This window comes from Zalophus californianus, chromosome 4 (assembly GCF_009762305.2).
Source record: "Zalophus californianus isolate mZalCal1 chromosome 4, mZalCal1.pri.v2, whole genome shotgun sequence".
In the NCBI taxonomy this organism is placed as follows: domain Eukaryota; kingdom Metazoa; phylum Chordata; class Mammalia; order Carnivora; family Otariidae; genus Zalophus; species Zalophus californianus.
In genome coordinates, this window is record NC_045598.1 from 28,395,702 (window position 1) to 28,413,043 (window position 17,342).

A 17,342-nucleotide genomic window follows, 5' to 3' on the forward strand; every position below is an offset into this window, starting at 1 on the left:
GAACCCCGGGTAAGAAAATTTAGTCCTAGCTTTGCCCAAACAACTAGGGCGCTGATTCTAGGCCAGGACTTGGGATGGGGAAGGGGCCGGGTGGGAGCAGGAGGTGGGGTCGTCAGCAGATGAAGGGGTCTCACCGAGTGGGCCAGAGGGTGCCTGCCCCAGTCTCAGTGGGGAGTGGAGGGTGGGTACTGCCCTCAGCCCTGCACATGGAGGATACCACCCCATCCTGACACCCCTGCAGAGTAGCTGTTTAACAGTGTGTTCCTTCTACAGATGAGGAAACAGGGTCAGGGGCATGAGGTGACCTGCCTGAGGTCATAAAGCTCAAAAAAGGCAGAGCAGAATTTGTACCCAGGTCTGTTTCGGTGGGGTGTTGGAGCTGGCTCGCACTGGCCTGTGCGAGCTAACTGTTAGCACTTCTTCCTGCTTCCAGTCACCTCACACTGGTCACCTGATACCAGCTGTGGGGGGAGTATTTTCACCATGGAAATTAGAAGCACTCCAAATCCAGGGTTTCCCTCCCACACACTTGGACAGCGGGTGGTACACCACCGTCTGTCTTATTCAAGAAACGCCTGAGCTTTATGCCCCCGTGGTTGCCAAACACGCGATATGCACCCGAACTGTCTTTGGAGCTGTTTTGGGGAGTATAGGCCATGGAGAGTCTGGGGTGCGGCCTGGCAACTCTGGGATTTGAGAAGCCCCTCATCTAAGTCATGACTCCTGACAGGGCTGAGCTGGGGACACGTGTGGAATCAGAGGAGCGGAGGGGCATGGGGAAGGCATGCCCAGAAGAAGGCCTCTCTCCCCACGGCGCCTTCCTGAGCGCGGCGCACGGAGACAGCCCCGGCAAAGCTCGGGGGCACAGACTGCGAGGCCAGGCCATCTGGGTTCCAGGTGCATCTACCCTCCTCACTTCAGGTGGGTTCAGCTGCCACATGCAGGCGATGATAACAGGACCTAGCAGGTGGGGTTGTCATGGGGAAGAAGTGGGTTCATGGATGTGCGCAGAGCACATCTGGTGCATGGTAGACGTAGTTAAGTGTTTGACCAATATTCTCTGGCAGCAGGTTGTGACAGTCATGGGATACGACCCCAGGGACATGCCCGGTTGTCAGAGGAGAGGAGCAGAGAGGGGTTGGGTCCTTCCTGCCTTACCCGTCTTGGCAATATAGGAACAATCACGATGAGCTAACAGCTATGAGCCCCTGCGAACCTCGGAACAGCAGGCCACGTTCTAAGTTCCTTTTGTGCATTAACTCACTGAATTCTCATTTCCACCTTATCCCGGGAGGGTGTTACTTTCACCCCATTTCGGAGGAAGGAACTGAGTCACAGAGAGGTTAGGCTTCACGGCTAACCTGTGGAGCAACAGAGTCCAACCCAGGCAGTCCAGCTCCCAAGCCCCCCCCCGTCCCGTGACCAGCCTGCAGTCCACACAGCATTCAGAGGGGTTTCTCGGAAGGATCAATCCAACCCTGTGTTTATAAATCCTTACTACCTTCTCAGAATGAAGTCCAAGTTCCTTAGTTTAGTTTACAAAGCTCTCCACCGCCCTCCTGCCCCACTTTTCTTCCCACCCCTTCCCATGTTTGTTTCAGGAACCAAACCACTTTCCCCTTCTCCCTTCCTCGCTGACGCCTGCCCCTGCCCCCATCACGCAGCTTCTCATCGCTATGCCGGCATTTGTGCATCTTCTAGCCTCTGGCGGGGCTGTCTCTCTTCCTCAACCCTCTTAGGCGGGCTATTCTCTGAGATTCAAATCAATTCAAGTGGCACCTCTTCCGGGAAGCCTCCCCTGACTACTCCTTTACACATGCACCACAGGGTGGGTCGAGGGGGCTTCCGCTTTCATCCTGGGACCTCTTGCCTTTCACCCCCACTGATAACAACTGTTAGTATCTGTGTCTGTCTCCTGAACCCCAGAGCCAAACACCCCTGTCACCCAAAGTGGAAAGAAGGGTCAGCCAGCCGAGTAGCTCTCTGGGGCACCTAAACAGCGCTGGGAAGGGCCTGGGATGGGAGACTAGTGTTTCACATCCTCCTCTCAGGGGGAGCTCTCAATGAAGCTGGAGGCTAGGAAGGGTTTGGTAAATTGCCTTGGGGGGTGGGAGAGTGAGACCCTTAAGGGGCCTGCTTTAGTATCAAGAGATCTTCCCCCAAATTGCCTTTGGAGAAGGCAGGTAAGGGGAGGTGGAACAGTTTTGTTTTGCAAGATGGAGAATGTGAATTTGGGGCCAGAGCTCACTGCCAGGGCCAAGGAAGAGAAGTTGACCTCTGCCCCCAGGGAACACCCTTCTCACTCCACCCCAGCACGGGGCCCAGCCTCCTCTCCAATGCAGTGCTGACCTACTACCTAAGGCCTGAAAGATGCCAAAGCATCAGCCTGCCCAGGGCGTCCGTGACTCGGTTCACCCTCCTCTAGGACCAGAGGCCACCCGGACTCAGTGAGAAGGGTGGCATCCCTGGCCCTGGTGGGAGGCTTGGGGGCTGGTGACATCAGCCCTTCCGGTCTCTGGACGTGGCATGTGTTCTGCTGACACTCACGGGGTGGCCGCAGCCATTCCAACCCGGGGGGGGGTGATGGGGTGTCACTGCTGGGGTCACCTCCCTCCCTGTCACACCGAGCCTGGAGTGCAAAGTGTTGTAGGGCTTGCGGCACCAAGCGTCCCCACCCCCGTGACACGAGGGCAGGGATGACGGGAGCTGCTAAAGAGGGCTCTTTGTCCAGCTCCACTTCTGTGTCCGCGCTGCCCTGAGCGGAGACCCCAATCGCCGTACACAGTGAGCCACGGGCAACCTTGCCGCTTGGCAAAAAGTTGCTGTTCTTGATGCCAAATGTTGACACACTGAATTCAGTATCGACGAGGGACCTTTTAGAAACATTCAGCATAACATAATAGACTAATTCATTAGCACCCCATGGGTCTGACTGGGTAGAAGCCGAAGCTCAGAAAACATTGCCTTAAGGAATGACAGATGAAAATATCTTTCCCATGATATAACTGTTATTGCTGGGAAGTGGCATTAATTGTGATTGCTTATCTATTAATTTATTATAATTCTTTTTTCACCTCCAGGCTTTTACCTACACATGACATGCACCAGGGGCTCAGCTGGGGCTGAGTAACGCGGGTTATCTAGGAAGGGCTCGAAGCTGGCTGGAGCGGATTATGGCCGCTGGGGTAATTAAAATGTCTACTGCATGAAAGCAGCAAGTTCGGAGAATTTTTTTAGCAGCGACGCATTGGTGACGTGGGTTTCTGAAAGGGAAGCAAATAAATGCCAGATGCCACCGGCCTCCCAAAATACAGCCTTGACTGACCAACGGGCGTGAAGAGGCAGGATCATGAGGTAGACTCTGAAGCCCACGGGGGCTGGAAGGAGGATCGCGGAGTGGGAGCCAAGGCCGAAGGGGGACATGGGCCGGAGTGGAGTGCCCAAGGGACACGCAGCTGCTGCCCTGGCAGGCAGGCGGGCGGCGAGGCGGCAGCTGGGAGAGATGCTGGTAGACCCCTTCCCCGCCGACACATGCCGACACACCTACTCCCTTGCAGACTGCAGAGCTGTTCGTGTGTAAGGGTTGTGCGTCCCTGGGCAGATCCACTCTCCCTGACCCTCAGAGAGGCATGGGGAGGAGAAGAGGCAGGGGGCTGGGACAGCCATGCACAAGACTGGCAGTCAGGAGCCAAGGCCTCTACCCCGACCTGCTGGGAGCCTCTGGGCAAGTCACTCAACCTCTCTGGTTCCAGGTTTGCCCATCCATCAACGGGGAGCAAAACCCCTGCCCTGTGAAGAGGTAAAGCAGCGATGTGGAGAAAGGGCTTTGGAACCTGTGAAGAGTGGGCCCTGCTGAGATTTGTGGAGGCTCCATGCCCCCGATTCGTGTCAATCACCGCATCTGGACCACTGCTGCCGTGTGCAGCCAGAGGAGGCCAGCCACCGCCTCGTGCGGGCTTTCAGTGTGACAGCTCCTAGCAGAGGCCTCCGGAGCTGGACAGCTTCCAGCTGGTAAAAACCCTCCTTCTGCCCCTTTCTTGCTGGGTGACCTCTCGAGCCTCAGTTTCTACTTTCCTGTAAAGTTGGGAGATCATACCTCCCTTGGAGAGGCGTTCTGAATTTGTGGATGAGATGACGTATGCTGAATACACAGAAGACGTAAGCAGGAGGTACTTCATCCACTGAACTCTTACCTGCTGCTTCAATAAACATCAGGCACTCGACATAGTGCACACTCAGCCTAACAGTGCTATGAGGTAGCGCTGTTACTGTGGCCATTTTGTAGGTGGGAAAAGGTGGTCCAGAGAGGTTGAAGTAACTTGCCCAGGGAAGTGGAAGGATCTCGACTCTAACTCAGGCAGGCGGGCACCAGAGTCCCTGGTCTTAACTGTTGCCATGACAAGGGTGTTGATAACTTCACGGATTACCTTCTACTTTGTATGGTAGTCATTCACTCATCCAAGCATTAATGAGCACCTACTGCATGCCAGGCACTCTGTGGGCACCAGACAGGGGCAGTTGAATCGGGCACAGTCCTTGATCCTTATGTGCATGAAGGAAGACTGCCAACTGGTGAGCTTTGTATGGATCCAACTCTGCATACTGTCTCCCACCCAAGCACCTAGCTCAGAACCTGGGGCCTTGAGACCATCTGTACGTGGCTGCCAGAAGTGAATAAATGGATGCCTGAATAAGGAAATGAAAAAGTAAGAGAAGCGGATCCTGTCTAGGGCTGCAGGACAACCCACAACACATCCTGCCCTGAGCTTCCCTCCAAGACCTCTAACCTTGACCCCAAGAAGGCAATGGCATCAGTGAGAACAACATGGCATCACTAGGGAGGTGCCTTCTCTAGAGCTTTGCCTGAAAGGTCGAGCCAGGCCACAGGGCTAAGGGCCCAGAAGTCGGTCTCAGCACCCTAGATGCCCGGGATGGGATGGGTGGGCTGCCATGCCAGGGACAGGGCCTTGGGCCCATGAACGTGCCCCACCGCACCTTCCTGGCCTTCCTCCTCTGCCCTGCTCCCAGCTCCAAACAGAGGTGGAATGTGGGAGATCTGGTAGCCTCATCCTCCAGCCTCCAATGACTTTCCAAGATATAACACGACATGGAAAAGTCAGCTTGGGTGTGTAGAAATCCAGAAGGGACTAGGGGAAGAAGGTGCCTGATCTCAGTCACCAGCTTCCAGAATCCCTTTCTCCCAACATGACTCCCGGCAGATGCCCAGATCTGAGCCCTGGAGCAGGAGCATGTGCAGGGGGAGCCCAGAGCTCTGCCAAGGGCAGAAAATACAGTGGGTGGGGAAGAAACAGTAGTGTGCTGGTAAATGCTTAGTAACCAGCTCTCAGTGGAGGGGAGGTTACAAACCCTAATTTGTAGTATTTTCCAACTTCTGTGGTATGAATATTCCTTCCCCCACGGCCAACTCCAAGCTATGTCTGCACTACCACTGAACGTGGATTTGGGAGCAGATGACTACAATGGGCTCTAGCAATCAGTCAGATTGAGCCAGCCCCAGCTCTCCAGTGAAGAGCTAACCTGCATCTTGGCCTTTGGTTATGCTGTTCCATCTGTGCAGAATATTCTTCCTCTCTCTCCTTGGTGAACTCCTACTGATGCTTCAAGGCCCTGTTTAAGCATCTCCCTTCCTGCCTCAAATTACCTTCCACCAACCCCTCCACACCGATGTCTCCTTCCACTGTGTGCCACGACCACGTGTCCGGGCCTGGGATGGCATACACCTGCGAAGGAGCTAGACCTGGAGGTGCGGACCACACAGGGCGGGAGCTCCTCGAGGGCGGGGCCTCTGTGCCAGTCATCATGAGACCCTCACTGGAGCCCTGGGTGCCAGATGGATGAGGGAACGCAGAAGCTTGTTGGGCTGGAGCAAGGCTGATGAGGAGGGCAGGAGCCTGTTTCAGCGCCAGGAAGTCAGTGCCCCAGAACTGGGCTGGGTGGAAGAGTCCACCCAGGGCCCCAGGGAAGTGCTAGAATGTCTGCTCCAGGGCAGGGTGGCTGTGTGTGGGTGCCCCTTTGGCACAGGGATCTCTTTATTCTGCTGATTTCAGGCCACAACTAATTATCCTAATGGGTTTAAATGGCCCTAAATGTTCTCTGAGTTTGGACAGGACCCATCTGGAGCCCACAGGTGGGCTGGCCCAGCTGACAGTGAGTGGGCAGACTTCAGCACGGATGCTGCAGGAATCCAAAGCAGCATTTCCTATTGTCGCGTGAGGACTGAGACATCCATGGGGAAGCGTGTGAGCTGGGAGCCGAGGGTCATCTTAATAAGAGCAGCTAATACTTGCATCGTTCTTCACACAATCAGGCACTGCTCTCAGCATTTTACTTTCTGAGCTCATAATTCTAGGAGGTAGAAGCTATTATCGCACCCATTTTGCAGACGAAGAGACTGAGGCAGGGAGGTTAATGACTGGCTAGTCATCAGAGGGGCTTGTGTCAACACAGGCAGGTCTAGACTCACTGCCCTGAGTCACAACTCGAGGGCATTTCTCAACATGGGCAGGCCACGAAGATGTCTCTGGGCCCTTGCCTGGGGCCATACCTAGAGCCTTAGGAAGCAAGGCCAGCCTGAGTCTCCTCTAGCTGCCACAATGGTCCCCACCTGGCTGACCTTGTTCTGAGGGGACCCCACCCTGACCTGTGCCAGGACCCAGAGGTACGTTACCAGCGTGGTGAAGATGAAGTGGTAGTATTCGGTCATCATGCCCATGGCCATGGCCTGCGGGAGAGCAGAGCATCAGCAGTCCGCAGGGGGTACCCGAGAAGCCCCCTCCCCATCCGCACCCCAGTGGGGAGGACCAGACTGGCAGGGGTTCGGAGGAGGTGGGCCACTTGGAGTTGGGATGTCCTCGAGACCACCTCCCCGAAGTAACAATGACTGGCTAGCAGACAGCAGTGTGTTTTGCACTGGAGTGTGCAGCCAAGTCACCCGGGACAGATTCAAATGCAGAATCTTGGGGCGCCTGGGTGGCTCAGTCAGTTAGGCACCTGCCTTTGGCTCAGATCGGGATCCTGGGGTCCTGGGATCGAGTCCCCGCATTGGGGTCCCCACTCAGCAGAGTCTGCTTGTCCCTCTCCCTCTGCCCCTCCCCCTGCTGTGCTCTCTCTCTCTCTCTCTCTCTCAAATAAATAAATAAATAAAATCTTCAAAAAAAATGCAGAATCTTGGGCCATACTCTGCATGCAAAGATTCCAAATTCCGCAGGCCCAGGCTGGGCCCCGTCGTCTGGCTTTTCCGTGAGCATCTCCGGGCCTGCCACACTTAGAGAAATGCTGTTGGAGTTAGCCCCAGACTACCTTCTGTCCTGGCTCCAGAGAGAGGTGTGCGGAAGCCCAGCCCTCCCCAGCCCAGCCAGGCCCGAGGAGGAGAGGCTTCGCTCGGGCCGAACCTCCCTGTAGGGTGCAGACATCCCAGCTTCCCTGGTCCAGCCGACCACCAGGCAGGCCGCTAGGCTGCTATGCGATTATTACTATGTAATTACTATGATGATACATTATGCTGTGTATCATCACGAAGCCTGCATTACCTTCATTTACGTATTTTATTAGAAACCTATAATCTATAATATTAACGACCATAACGCACTTTCTACAGAGTTCTTCAGAATGCCGGGGCCCCTAAGTGCTCTGGAGGAAAAATATCCCAGGGTCAGGTACACTTGGAAAGCACCGTTCATTCTCTCGCCCTCTTAGAGATTCACAGCCCACATCAGCAAGTTCGAGGCTCAGCCCAGGCCTCCGTCAGCAGCCGCGATCACCCTTCCGGAGTTCGGTGTTCAGTGGAGCATACCGTCTCCAGCTTTAAGTCTGTATGTTTTCAAGTCAGGCAGATGTGGGAGTAAATTCTCTCTTTCTGGCTGGATGACCTCGGGCCCGTTCCTTTCCCTGTGAGCCTCAGTTTCCTCACCTGTAAACTGGGCATGATAGCCATTGCCACCTGCCTGGGGGGGGGGCGCTAAGTGAGGGGTTTCAGGTACCTGGCACACGGTCACTCCTCAGTGTGACCAGCCAGGGTTGTGGCCGTCTCTGTTACTCTGTTACCCGTGCCAGGAAGAAAAGGGAAGCACTAAGCGCTGGCCGTCGCCGAGGGAGGAGGGGTGAGGGGTCTCTGGGGAGCGTAAGTCTCCTCCACAGTGACACCGCAGATGCCCCACACCCAGTGCCGGACACTGGGCTACACTCTCTCCTTGCCTCATCTCAACAGAATCCTCTGCCACCGGCTAAGGTAGGGATCACTGGCTGCAGCTACAGAGGAGGGGGTGACACGGGGGCTCCTTGATCTTGGGCGCACAACACCCAAGGGCAGAAGCGAGGGTCAAACCCCAAGCGAGCTCTTTAACCTCCTGGGGATGAGGGAGCCTGGGGAAAGACACTGGCTCCCAGGCCGCCTGGGCACCCCTTGCAGGGCCTGACTGGGGGGGTGGGACTTGGGAACTCCCTAGCCCCCCCGGGACTTGAACACTCCTATCCCGGCTCGGCATCTAGCCCCCTGCACTGCCTGTGTCTCCTCCCCACCACCTGCATCTTGCAAGGCCATGACTTAGAGCTCCACAGAAGGCCTCGTTCAATCACCAGGGATGCTTTCTGGGACCATATAATTGCCTTTTACACAAAGCACTGGCTCAAATGTGAATGGTTTGGGTTTCAGCTGTGGCACCCTCCACGGAGGTTGTGGGCGATTTTGCTGTTTATTTCTTAGGTAGCTGGCAGAGACGGCTCTTGTCCCTAGCATGCCACACTGGGCTGTGTTTGGAAAGGAACAGAGGCCCATCCAGGACCGAGAGGCATTTCCCTCCCCCACAGTCGCTGCAGAGTCGAGCAGATGGTGTGGGGAACTTCAATAAACCTCCTAGTAGTCGGAGAGTAACAGCAAGTGCTGCGGGCTATGGGGAACGCATCACCGGAGAGGCAGTGAGGCCCCCCTGAGCCTGTTCCTGCCACCCCGAGGCCTCCCAGCACTTCCCGCAATGTTCTGTCCTGTGCGGCTTCGGGCCCCTCTCGGCAGCCCCTGCCTCCCACCCACAGCCTCAGCACTGATGCAACAGCCTCCCGGCGCCAGGCTCCGCTCAGTCCGGGCATCACCCCACCCTCGCGCTGGCTCAGACCTTGAAGACCACACTGGGTCCATTCTGCGGGGTGCCGAAACAGCCAGACCGAAGCAGAGCTGGGTTCCACCTGAGCTCTGGCCACCTCCTGGCCATGGGTGCGGGGCAGGGGGAGAGGGCAGGCAGATCCCGCCCATCCCTTCCATCGCCCCATCCCCTGGGCTGGCCACCACTCACGCACCTGCTTGAGGATCTGGGCGGCCATGGTGTGGCTACAGTCGAAGATGATGCGGAATTCCCGGCCCCGCTTCATCTCTTTGAGCAGGGGGCGTGAGTCGTCGGAGTCAAGGGGGAGCTGTCGGATCTTTAGGCGGATGTTGTACCTCGACGGGGCCATGATGAGCTCCTGCAGTCGGATGAGTCCTGGGAGGCCCCGGGGTACAAGAGACACACGTGTGCACACAGGTAAATACAGCTGTCGGCCTCCACGGGCTCGGGTGTGCACATAGGCCTGTGGCCGCAGGTCTGCGTGCACCCACAGACACAGATGCATGGCCCATGGAGCTCTGTGCAGGTGCGTGGACACAGCCACGTGGGTCCAGACACGGGCGCCAGGACGCTCGGGTACAGCCGTGTGCACCAGGCTGTACACACCTGCAACCACCCATGGATTTGTATGCCCATACAAACACATATTTATAGGGGCATGCATGCTGATGCGGACACAAGCCTGGGCTTCGTTCCACATGTAAATCAAGGCCTGTGCACGCAAAGACACATATACACACATACAGATTCAACAGTAGGCACAGACAGCAAATTCCCACTGACCACACACCTACGCACTCCCCTCTACACTAGAACGCATTTACAGATTTATGGAGCCCAAACCAGAGGGCACCCCTCTTCATCACCCCACCTGTGACATTGGGAAGCAGGGCACCTGCCTCCAGGATGTGGGCACAAGTGAAGGCTCCGAGGCTCAGCTGTACCAACTGCTGGACCGTGTAAGACAAAGCGGAACTGTGCCTCCAACCCAAGGGCAGGTTGCCTCAGTAAACCTGACTGATTTTTCCAGGCTCCGGGCAACCACCTCCTCCATGAAGCCTACCCCTACTGCTCTGTCTAAACAAGACACCCCTCCCCCCACCTAGTGGCCTCCTCCCTCAGCACTAGCCTCCTCTGGCCTTGTCTCACTCCCTCGTCCCGCCATGGGCTCCTTAACCTCATGGGCTGGATCCCCACAGCCCCTAGCACGGGGCCTGGCACTTAGGTGATGCACAACACAAATCTCCATAATTGAAATGACTTACTGTTTTTTTTTCTCCCCACACTGAAAAATCCATCCTCCACCTTGGCATTTTGCAAAACCACTTAATCTGGGGACTTCCAGGGAAAACTGAATGTCACTTCCTGGAGACAAATGGCTTACTTAGGTCTAATTAAGTTCATTTCCGTTGCTATTTCAAGGTCCATCCTTGCTGAGTCCCCTCTGTTTAGCCTGGGAGCAAGACTGCTTGCTGCCCTCGATACCCCTCCCCACTCAGGGAGGGGCTGAGCCAGCAGGGGCCAGGGTCCCCCTGGGCTGCCCACCCACACTCAGGGCTCAGGGTCTGTGTCCTCACTACACTGTCCACTCAACCATGCTCCATTGCCCCACAAAGAGCACTCTGCTTCTCCTTTGGGGAGAAACTCCTCCCCCATACTCAAACCGTGTGACTTGGGAGGGGTCCATCCCCAGCTCTCGGGGCACAGCATGTGGCCCCAGCCTGGCCAATCAGCACCCACATTCCTCTAGGCATAGGGATAGGCTCAGAGCTGGGTAGGTGACGCCAGTTGGTCCTATAAGATGACTTCCAAAAATGGTGCCAGAGCATCGGGTAAGAGATACACCCTTTTCCACTTACCTCCAAATAGGGAGGGAGCAAATCTAGGCATCACCACCTAGAACCGGAGAAGGATTCCAACACGGCAGAAGTCAGGACAAATCAGTCCGAATGATACCCATTTGAGCCTCTGGATCAAACAGTACCTGAAGCTAAAATGACTCTTAAACTTGCCAGTAAAGGCAGCCAATCAAATCCACTCTCCCGCCCCCCTTTTTTGGTTAAGGCAGTTTGCTCTGGATCAAAGCTTGCAATCAACTACTGTCGTGTCCCCTATCTGGACAAAGTCCCCCCACACAGACCGCCTACTTTGAGTGCCTTCCAACAGAGCCTCTGGGCTTCCAAAGCCATTTCTGATACAAATGCCTGGATCTGTTCGACTTCTCCTTCCCATTCTGGAGGGCTGGACATCAGGAAAGCCATCTGGTGTACATCATTCCCCTCTGCTGAGGAGGACAGAGATATATCCCTGTGACCTAAGCCTCCCAAGGAGCTCCCAAACAGGCTTTGCCATGGCCACCGGCATCAGGATCCCCCAGCCCCCTGGAAGGTCTCAGACCCAGGTGTATGGGCTGGCAAAGGGCTCTGGAGTCCGGGAGTGGTCTGGATCTAACAGGGGCCGCAGTGCTTCCCCATACCAGACTTGACAGGGAGGAGGAAGGGGCCATCAGCTGACCAGCGCAGGGGAGAGAAGGGCCACAACTTCTTCTGGAACACACACCAGCCTTACCCTCCATCCCCAACTCACCCCAGAAATTCTTAGTTGGGCTGAGTGATGCTGCCCACTCACACTTGTTAGCCTGGGAGGCTCCCCGCCTTCACTTTGCTCCCACTTGCTCAGTGTTCAGAGTCTTGTGTGGCATCAGCAGGCACGTGAGCTTTGGGATCCAGGACGTGAGGACAGGGGGACAGCCTGCACACTGGAGCACAAGGCTATGAGTCTTCTTGTCAGCCAAGTGCATTGCCCCGTGTAATACACAGTGACCCACATTTTCCAGCAGGAAATGTCAGACCTCCTCCTCATCAGTGTACTCCCAAAGGAGACCAGAGGCTCGTCTCAGCCCACCCCAGCAGAGGACAAGGCTCTTGGCTTGCCCGAAATGAGCCTTCCTTCCTGGCTGCTTCCCTAATCAATCTCTCTCAAAATATCTGCAGTGAATCATGGTTTTTAGAATCACGCTTTTCACTTACAAAGCACTTCTGCATTCATCACCCTATTTAAAATCTCCCTGTCCTAGAAGGCATGTAGACTAGGGGCTTTTGTTCCAATGTACGGACAAAGAAACTGAGGCCCACAGAGGTTAAGTGACCACCTCAAGGTTCGGCGGCACGCTAGCTGTGGGATCAAGATTCGAGACCCAACCTGCTGGCTCTTAGGCTGCGGCCCTTTTCTCCATCTCAGCTTTTTCTAAGACCTTTCCTTTCACTCTTGACATGAGTTGGCCTTTGTGTGCAGATTAGGTTACGAAGGTGACCACTTGTCAAAGGTCACAGGGCAAACACTGCTGGTTCCTAAAATATAATCCTTTGCAACATTCTCTAACTGATGATCCGGCATCCTGAAATCATGTGCCAAACTAATGGCCCAAGTTGTTTACGTTCCTATTATTCCTGTGTTTTGGTGGATACACAAAATCATAGTATAAGCCCTCCAACCAAACCTCCAATCAAACCGCAACATCTGTGATTTGCTTCCTGCCCCACAGAGGACAGCCCCACCTAACAAATCCCACCTACCCTCATCTGGGCCGTTTTATGGTCATGAAGTAACTGAAGGCTCTTGTACAAAAAAAGCTCTTGCCCATGCTTTCCTCGGGCTCCTGTCTCGTGACTAACCCTGGTGCTTCTCCATGAGGCTGTGGCCCCTCCTGATTCTAGGGCACTGTAACAACTCTCAATGGCACTGACCCCTCCGTGTCCTCATGCGGTCACCCTTGCCTGTGGGATCCCAAGAACACTTAAAAAGAGTTCTCTCTGCAGTCGATTGCAGGGATGACCTGAATTCTTCGCCCCACCCCGTAGCTCACCCTTTGCTATGTAACTTCGCAGTGACCTCCAGCTGTGGGCAGGTGACCTGCCCCACTCAGGACACTGGGCTCCAGCACGTAACCTGTGTTGGCCAATGGTGCATCAGCAGGTGTGTCACAATTAGACAGTGGAAACGGAAGTGCACCCTGGGTCTCTTCTTCTGCACCTCTGCCATTGTCACGACAACGTGCCTGGGCTAGCCTGCTGGTGCCAGTCATCTCCACCAACCGTCAAATGACCCCCGGGCAGGTGAGCGATCCAGCTGAGACCAGAACCACCGCCTGGCCAAGCTCAGCCAATCAGTGAAGCCCACAGACTTGTGAGCTAAACATATGCGTAGGATTTGAAGCCACTAAGTTTTGGGGGGTGGCCGGTGACACAGCATCAACGCAGAAGTATTATAGAGACCGGTGTGCCCCCTTCTAATGTGCTAAGAGAACCATGATTTTGTTCGAGTGGCCTGGTGCCAGTCCCCAGAGCTGACTGGTGATTGGTTAAGAGCCAGTCAGGGGCGCTCCCTTTCCTATCTGACTATGCTTGGGGTAGTAGGCACGGACTCAGTTTGCTGTCCAGGACGGTCTGCTGGAAGGTTTCTAGACAAATTTTCCTCCTTGCTAAGAGGCAGGAGTCACATCAGGAAAAATCTCTTTGGCTCCTGCCTCTTTCCTTCTATTTCCTAGGGTGTCGGCATGTGAGGATGGGCTGCTCGGAGCTGTAGCAGCTCTATTCTGACCGGGAGAGAGAAAACCAGGAGAACTGCAGGGGTACTGACCCAGTGCCCCGGCCTCTGTTGAGCTGCTAAGCCAGCCCTGGAAAGGCCCTTCTCCAGCCTTCTTGCCCATCAGAGAACGAAGTGCCTATTGCTCGAGTCAGTGGGAACTGGGTTGTCTTTGACCCCAGCCAGCACATCCAAATGCACGCAGCCCCTGAAGCCCACTATGAAGTGCTTCCCACTCGGGGAGGGGGAGGTTTGAGGACTCACTAGTTGTCCCTTTGAACTAGCCTGCTTCTGGGAGTACACCTCTGACCACCCACCAGTCCTCATCAAAGTCATCTCACTATTTGGCTGACTCCAGCCCTGAATTCCCACTACCCAGTGTGTTCTTGACCAAACTGGCTCCATCCCGGACTCCCCTGTGTTTATAAATGTAATTGAACCGAATTGAAAATCAAGTTGAATTAAACTCTAATTAAATCCTGGAAGAAAGGGTGCTCTGGGCATGGTAAGGGTGAAGAAATGAAGACGGGATGCCCTCTCTTCTGAGAAGCTAATCATGCTGGGGGAGAGTGCGTGCCCACCCAGAGGCGACTGGGCATGCCAGGCCACCCGAGCCAATAATCGAGGGACTCGCTCGTATGGTTAGGGCGAAGGCACTGGAGAGCAGGGAGCTCCAGAAGGTAGCATCAGCCCTGAGCAGCCTCATGCACCCTCTGCAAAGCCTCTGCCCCGACCCCCTCCAGTCCGGAGGCCCCAGGACCGCGGAGCCATGGTCCGCACCAGAGTCTCTTCTGACTGTTCTGTGTCCAGCTACACACTCTCACATCCAGTTCTTCCCTTCCATCCTGGCCCCGAGTTCTCTTCCAGGCAGCCCCTCAAATCCCAGCCTCCTCTGTCCCTGCCTGCATCAAGGCAGCCACCCCCGAGTGTCTCCTCTCCCTGCGCGATGCCGTCACCACCACCTTCGGCAACTCAGCTTTCATTATTCCACTTCTTTGCTCAACACTCCATGGGCCTTGGCTGCTTCCAAGATCAAGCGTGAACTCTGAAGCCAGACAGCGAAGCCCTCACGCAGCCTGATACGCTCTGTTCATCTGACCTTTTCCTCCCACCTTCCGAACTTGAATCTTCTCCCCCCACCAGGCCATGCTCTCGAGGAGGCCGCCATGCCAAGTCCCGCCTCCCCAGTTTTTGCTCACGCTGTCCCCGCGGCCGGTGCTGCCCTCAGGCTCGCTCTGTCTGTCCATCCTCGAGGCCCCGCTCACGTCTCTCTGCCTCTGTCAGTCAGCCCAGATTAGCCAAGCCCGCAGCAGGGCTTCCTCTTCCCGAGTGCCTTGGCCCTGACTGTATGTACCCGGCACTTGATCCTTAGCTCCGGTGGCCTGGAATGACCAGTGACCTCTGGGTGCCTGCTCACATCCCTACGCTAGGATTCACTCCCCAAAAACGAGGGGATCGCCACATCCTCCTACTCCCTTACCAGTGCCCAGCACTCTCTTCCTGCAATATTTAATTACAATTTATTTCATCTCGATTTTTAATTCAATTCAATTCAATTCAGTTCCACAGCATTTAAAAACATCCAGGTTGTACCAGGCCCTGTTCTAAATCCTGGAGGCCCACAAGGCTCATGGTCTGGGCAAGGAAGCAGGCTCAAAACCACACAGTCCTCCCCAGCAGTGTCCTAACACAGATCATCTAACAGGGCTGCCAAAACGCTGACCACGACCTGGAGCGGGGTACTCATGCCCCTCACTGGCAGACACCTCATGCTGGGGGCACTGAGCTGGGGTGGGGGCCTCTGCCCGCCACGATCTCCTGTCTGGTACTGTGGGCATAGCAGGAACGCAATAGATGCTTGTAGAATCTCAAGTTAAATAGACAACTTTTCTGAGGGATTGTCTCCCTAGGATTCCCACTCCCCATTAGGAGGTAATCAAGAGCTGACATAGAATCACAGGCTGCAGAGAGCTGAAGGGCTCTTTCCAGGCTGGATGCTATAGATCTTGACTTGACACGTGGGCAGAGAAGGGCCAGATGGGTTAAGAGACTTGCCAAGGTCACTCTCTCTTAAGAGGCCAGGCTAAGAAATGTCTTGGGACTTGAGTCTTTTGAAAGAAAGAGGAAGAAGGGAAACAGCTCTGTGCTATTCAGCTAGTAAGTGTCATAGCCAGCACAGTCCCCAGCCCATGTGTCCAGAGCCTGCGCCCGTAGCCGGCTCAGAGCTGCCCACGCTTGCTGCAGACGGGAATGTGAGTCTGAGGGAGTGGGGCAGGTGTGGGCACGGCTGTGCAGGGGTGAGTGCAGGGGCTGGGGGGTTGCTGAGTGCAGACATGAGCATGCTACAGGGGGGTGGAGGTGGGAGTGTGGGGAAGGTGTGAGGTGAGCCTGAGGCTGAGCGAGAGGTGAGTGGCTGGCGTGCCCAGGGCTGCGAGGGGGTGCAGGGGCGAGGGTCCGGGGGACCTGCTAGTCTCAGGTGTGAGTGTGCACCCTCCCCCAGGGGCAGCTGAGTTGGGCGAGCACATCCTGGGGCTCTACCTCCCTCACCCCCTGCCCTCAGCCCAGCCAGGCCTGGCTACCCACCTGTACTGTCGTCATAGACCACAGTGGCCGATCGCCACTTGAGGTACTGGACCAGGTCGAGGATGGCGTGACTGAGGGAGGCGTAGTCAGGGTAGAGGTTCACATAGAAGGTGTCCTTGTTGTCCAGTGGGTGGTGTTTCCAGCGCAGCTGGATGTGGGGCACCTCCAGGGCATTGCAGATGGACTGGACGGCGTTGGTGCAGGAGCCCTGTGACGGCCCGAAGATCGCCACCACGCCCAGGGCCAGCTGGTCACAGGCTGCAACGGGGGGGGGGGGGGAGGGGAGGTGCGGGGGTCAGTGCTGGGCCTCGTCAGGCAGGCGGGGGCAAACAGCAACTGGAACCTTCTGAGGGCAGACGAATGAGGCCCCTTCGGAATCTCGGCTTCCTCCTCTAGAAGCCAGGGTTGCAATCGCCCCGCATCACGGATCATAGGAAGGTCGAGCGAGATCACGCGTATAAGACCCTCAGCACTGCCCGTGAAACAGAGATGGGGATTACTTTTGATGCTGTCATCACTGTGCTGAGCACCCCCAGTTCTGGACCCAACCCCGTTCTGGGCGGTGGGGGTGGGGGGTAAGGCTGAGAAACAGGTAGGATGAAACACCTCCCCCGTGGCGACTGTGGAACCTCCAGCCGCACCCTGTTCCCCAAAGTTCAAGGTGCTCATCTCCCCTCTCGATGGACACCACCACATGCATGCCCAAGATGCATCTCAGACCGAACGTGGCCCAAACACAACCCCCTCTCCTCCTCCAGCCTCCCCTCCTCAGTAAACCAGCTCCACCATCCCAGTGCTTAGGTCCCGAACCCTGGCTTCCCCTCGACTCCTCTCATTCTCTCCTATTCCACTTCCCAATCCTGCTGCGTCACCTTTGGAATGTGCCAGAATCAGAACTTCTCGCCACTGCCACCATCCTCCTCTGCTTGCACTACTGCAGGAGCGTCCTCGCCGGCCCCAGCTTCCTCAGGGACCCTCCCTACTTTTTACCTCTCCCAACCTCAGCTGGTGACATCACTCCTTTGCTCCAAAGGCTCCAGTTTTACTCGGTCTAAAAGC

General features: G+C 55.8%; 1 protein-coding gene across 3 annotated transcripts in view; it reads right to left on the reverse strand.

Annotated features, from left to right (window-relative positions):
• Nucleotides 1-17,342, reverse strand: part of GRIK3 (glutamate ionotropic receptor kainate type subunit 3) — a 219,195-nt gene that overhangs the window by 62,384 nt on the left and 139,469 nt on the right. For all 3 annotated transcript variants that reach the window (XM_027580703.2, XM_027580712.2, XM_027580719.2), the window contains exons 3-5: nt 16,284-16,541; nt 9,310-9,491; nt 6,689-6,742 (exon numbers count right to left, since the gene is read on the reverse strand). In XM_027580703.2, the coding sequence (XP_027436504.1) occupies nt 6,689-6,742; nt 9,310-9,491; nt 16,284-16,541 (494 nt within the window). The remainder of the gene's footprint in view (nt 1-6,688; nt 6,743-9,309; nt 9,492-16,283; nt 16,542-17,342) is intronic.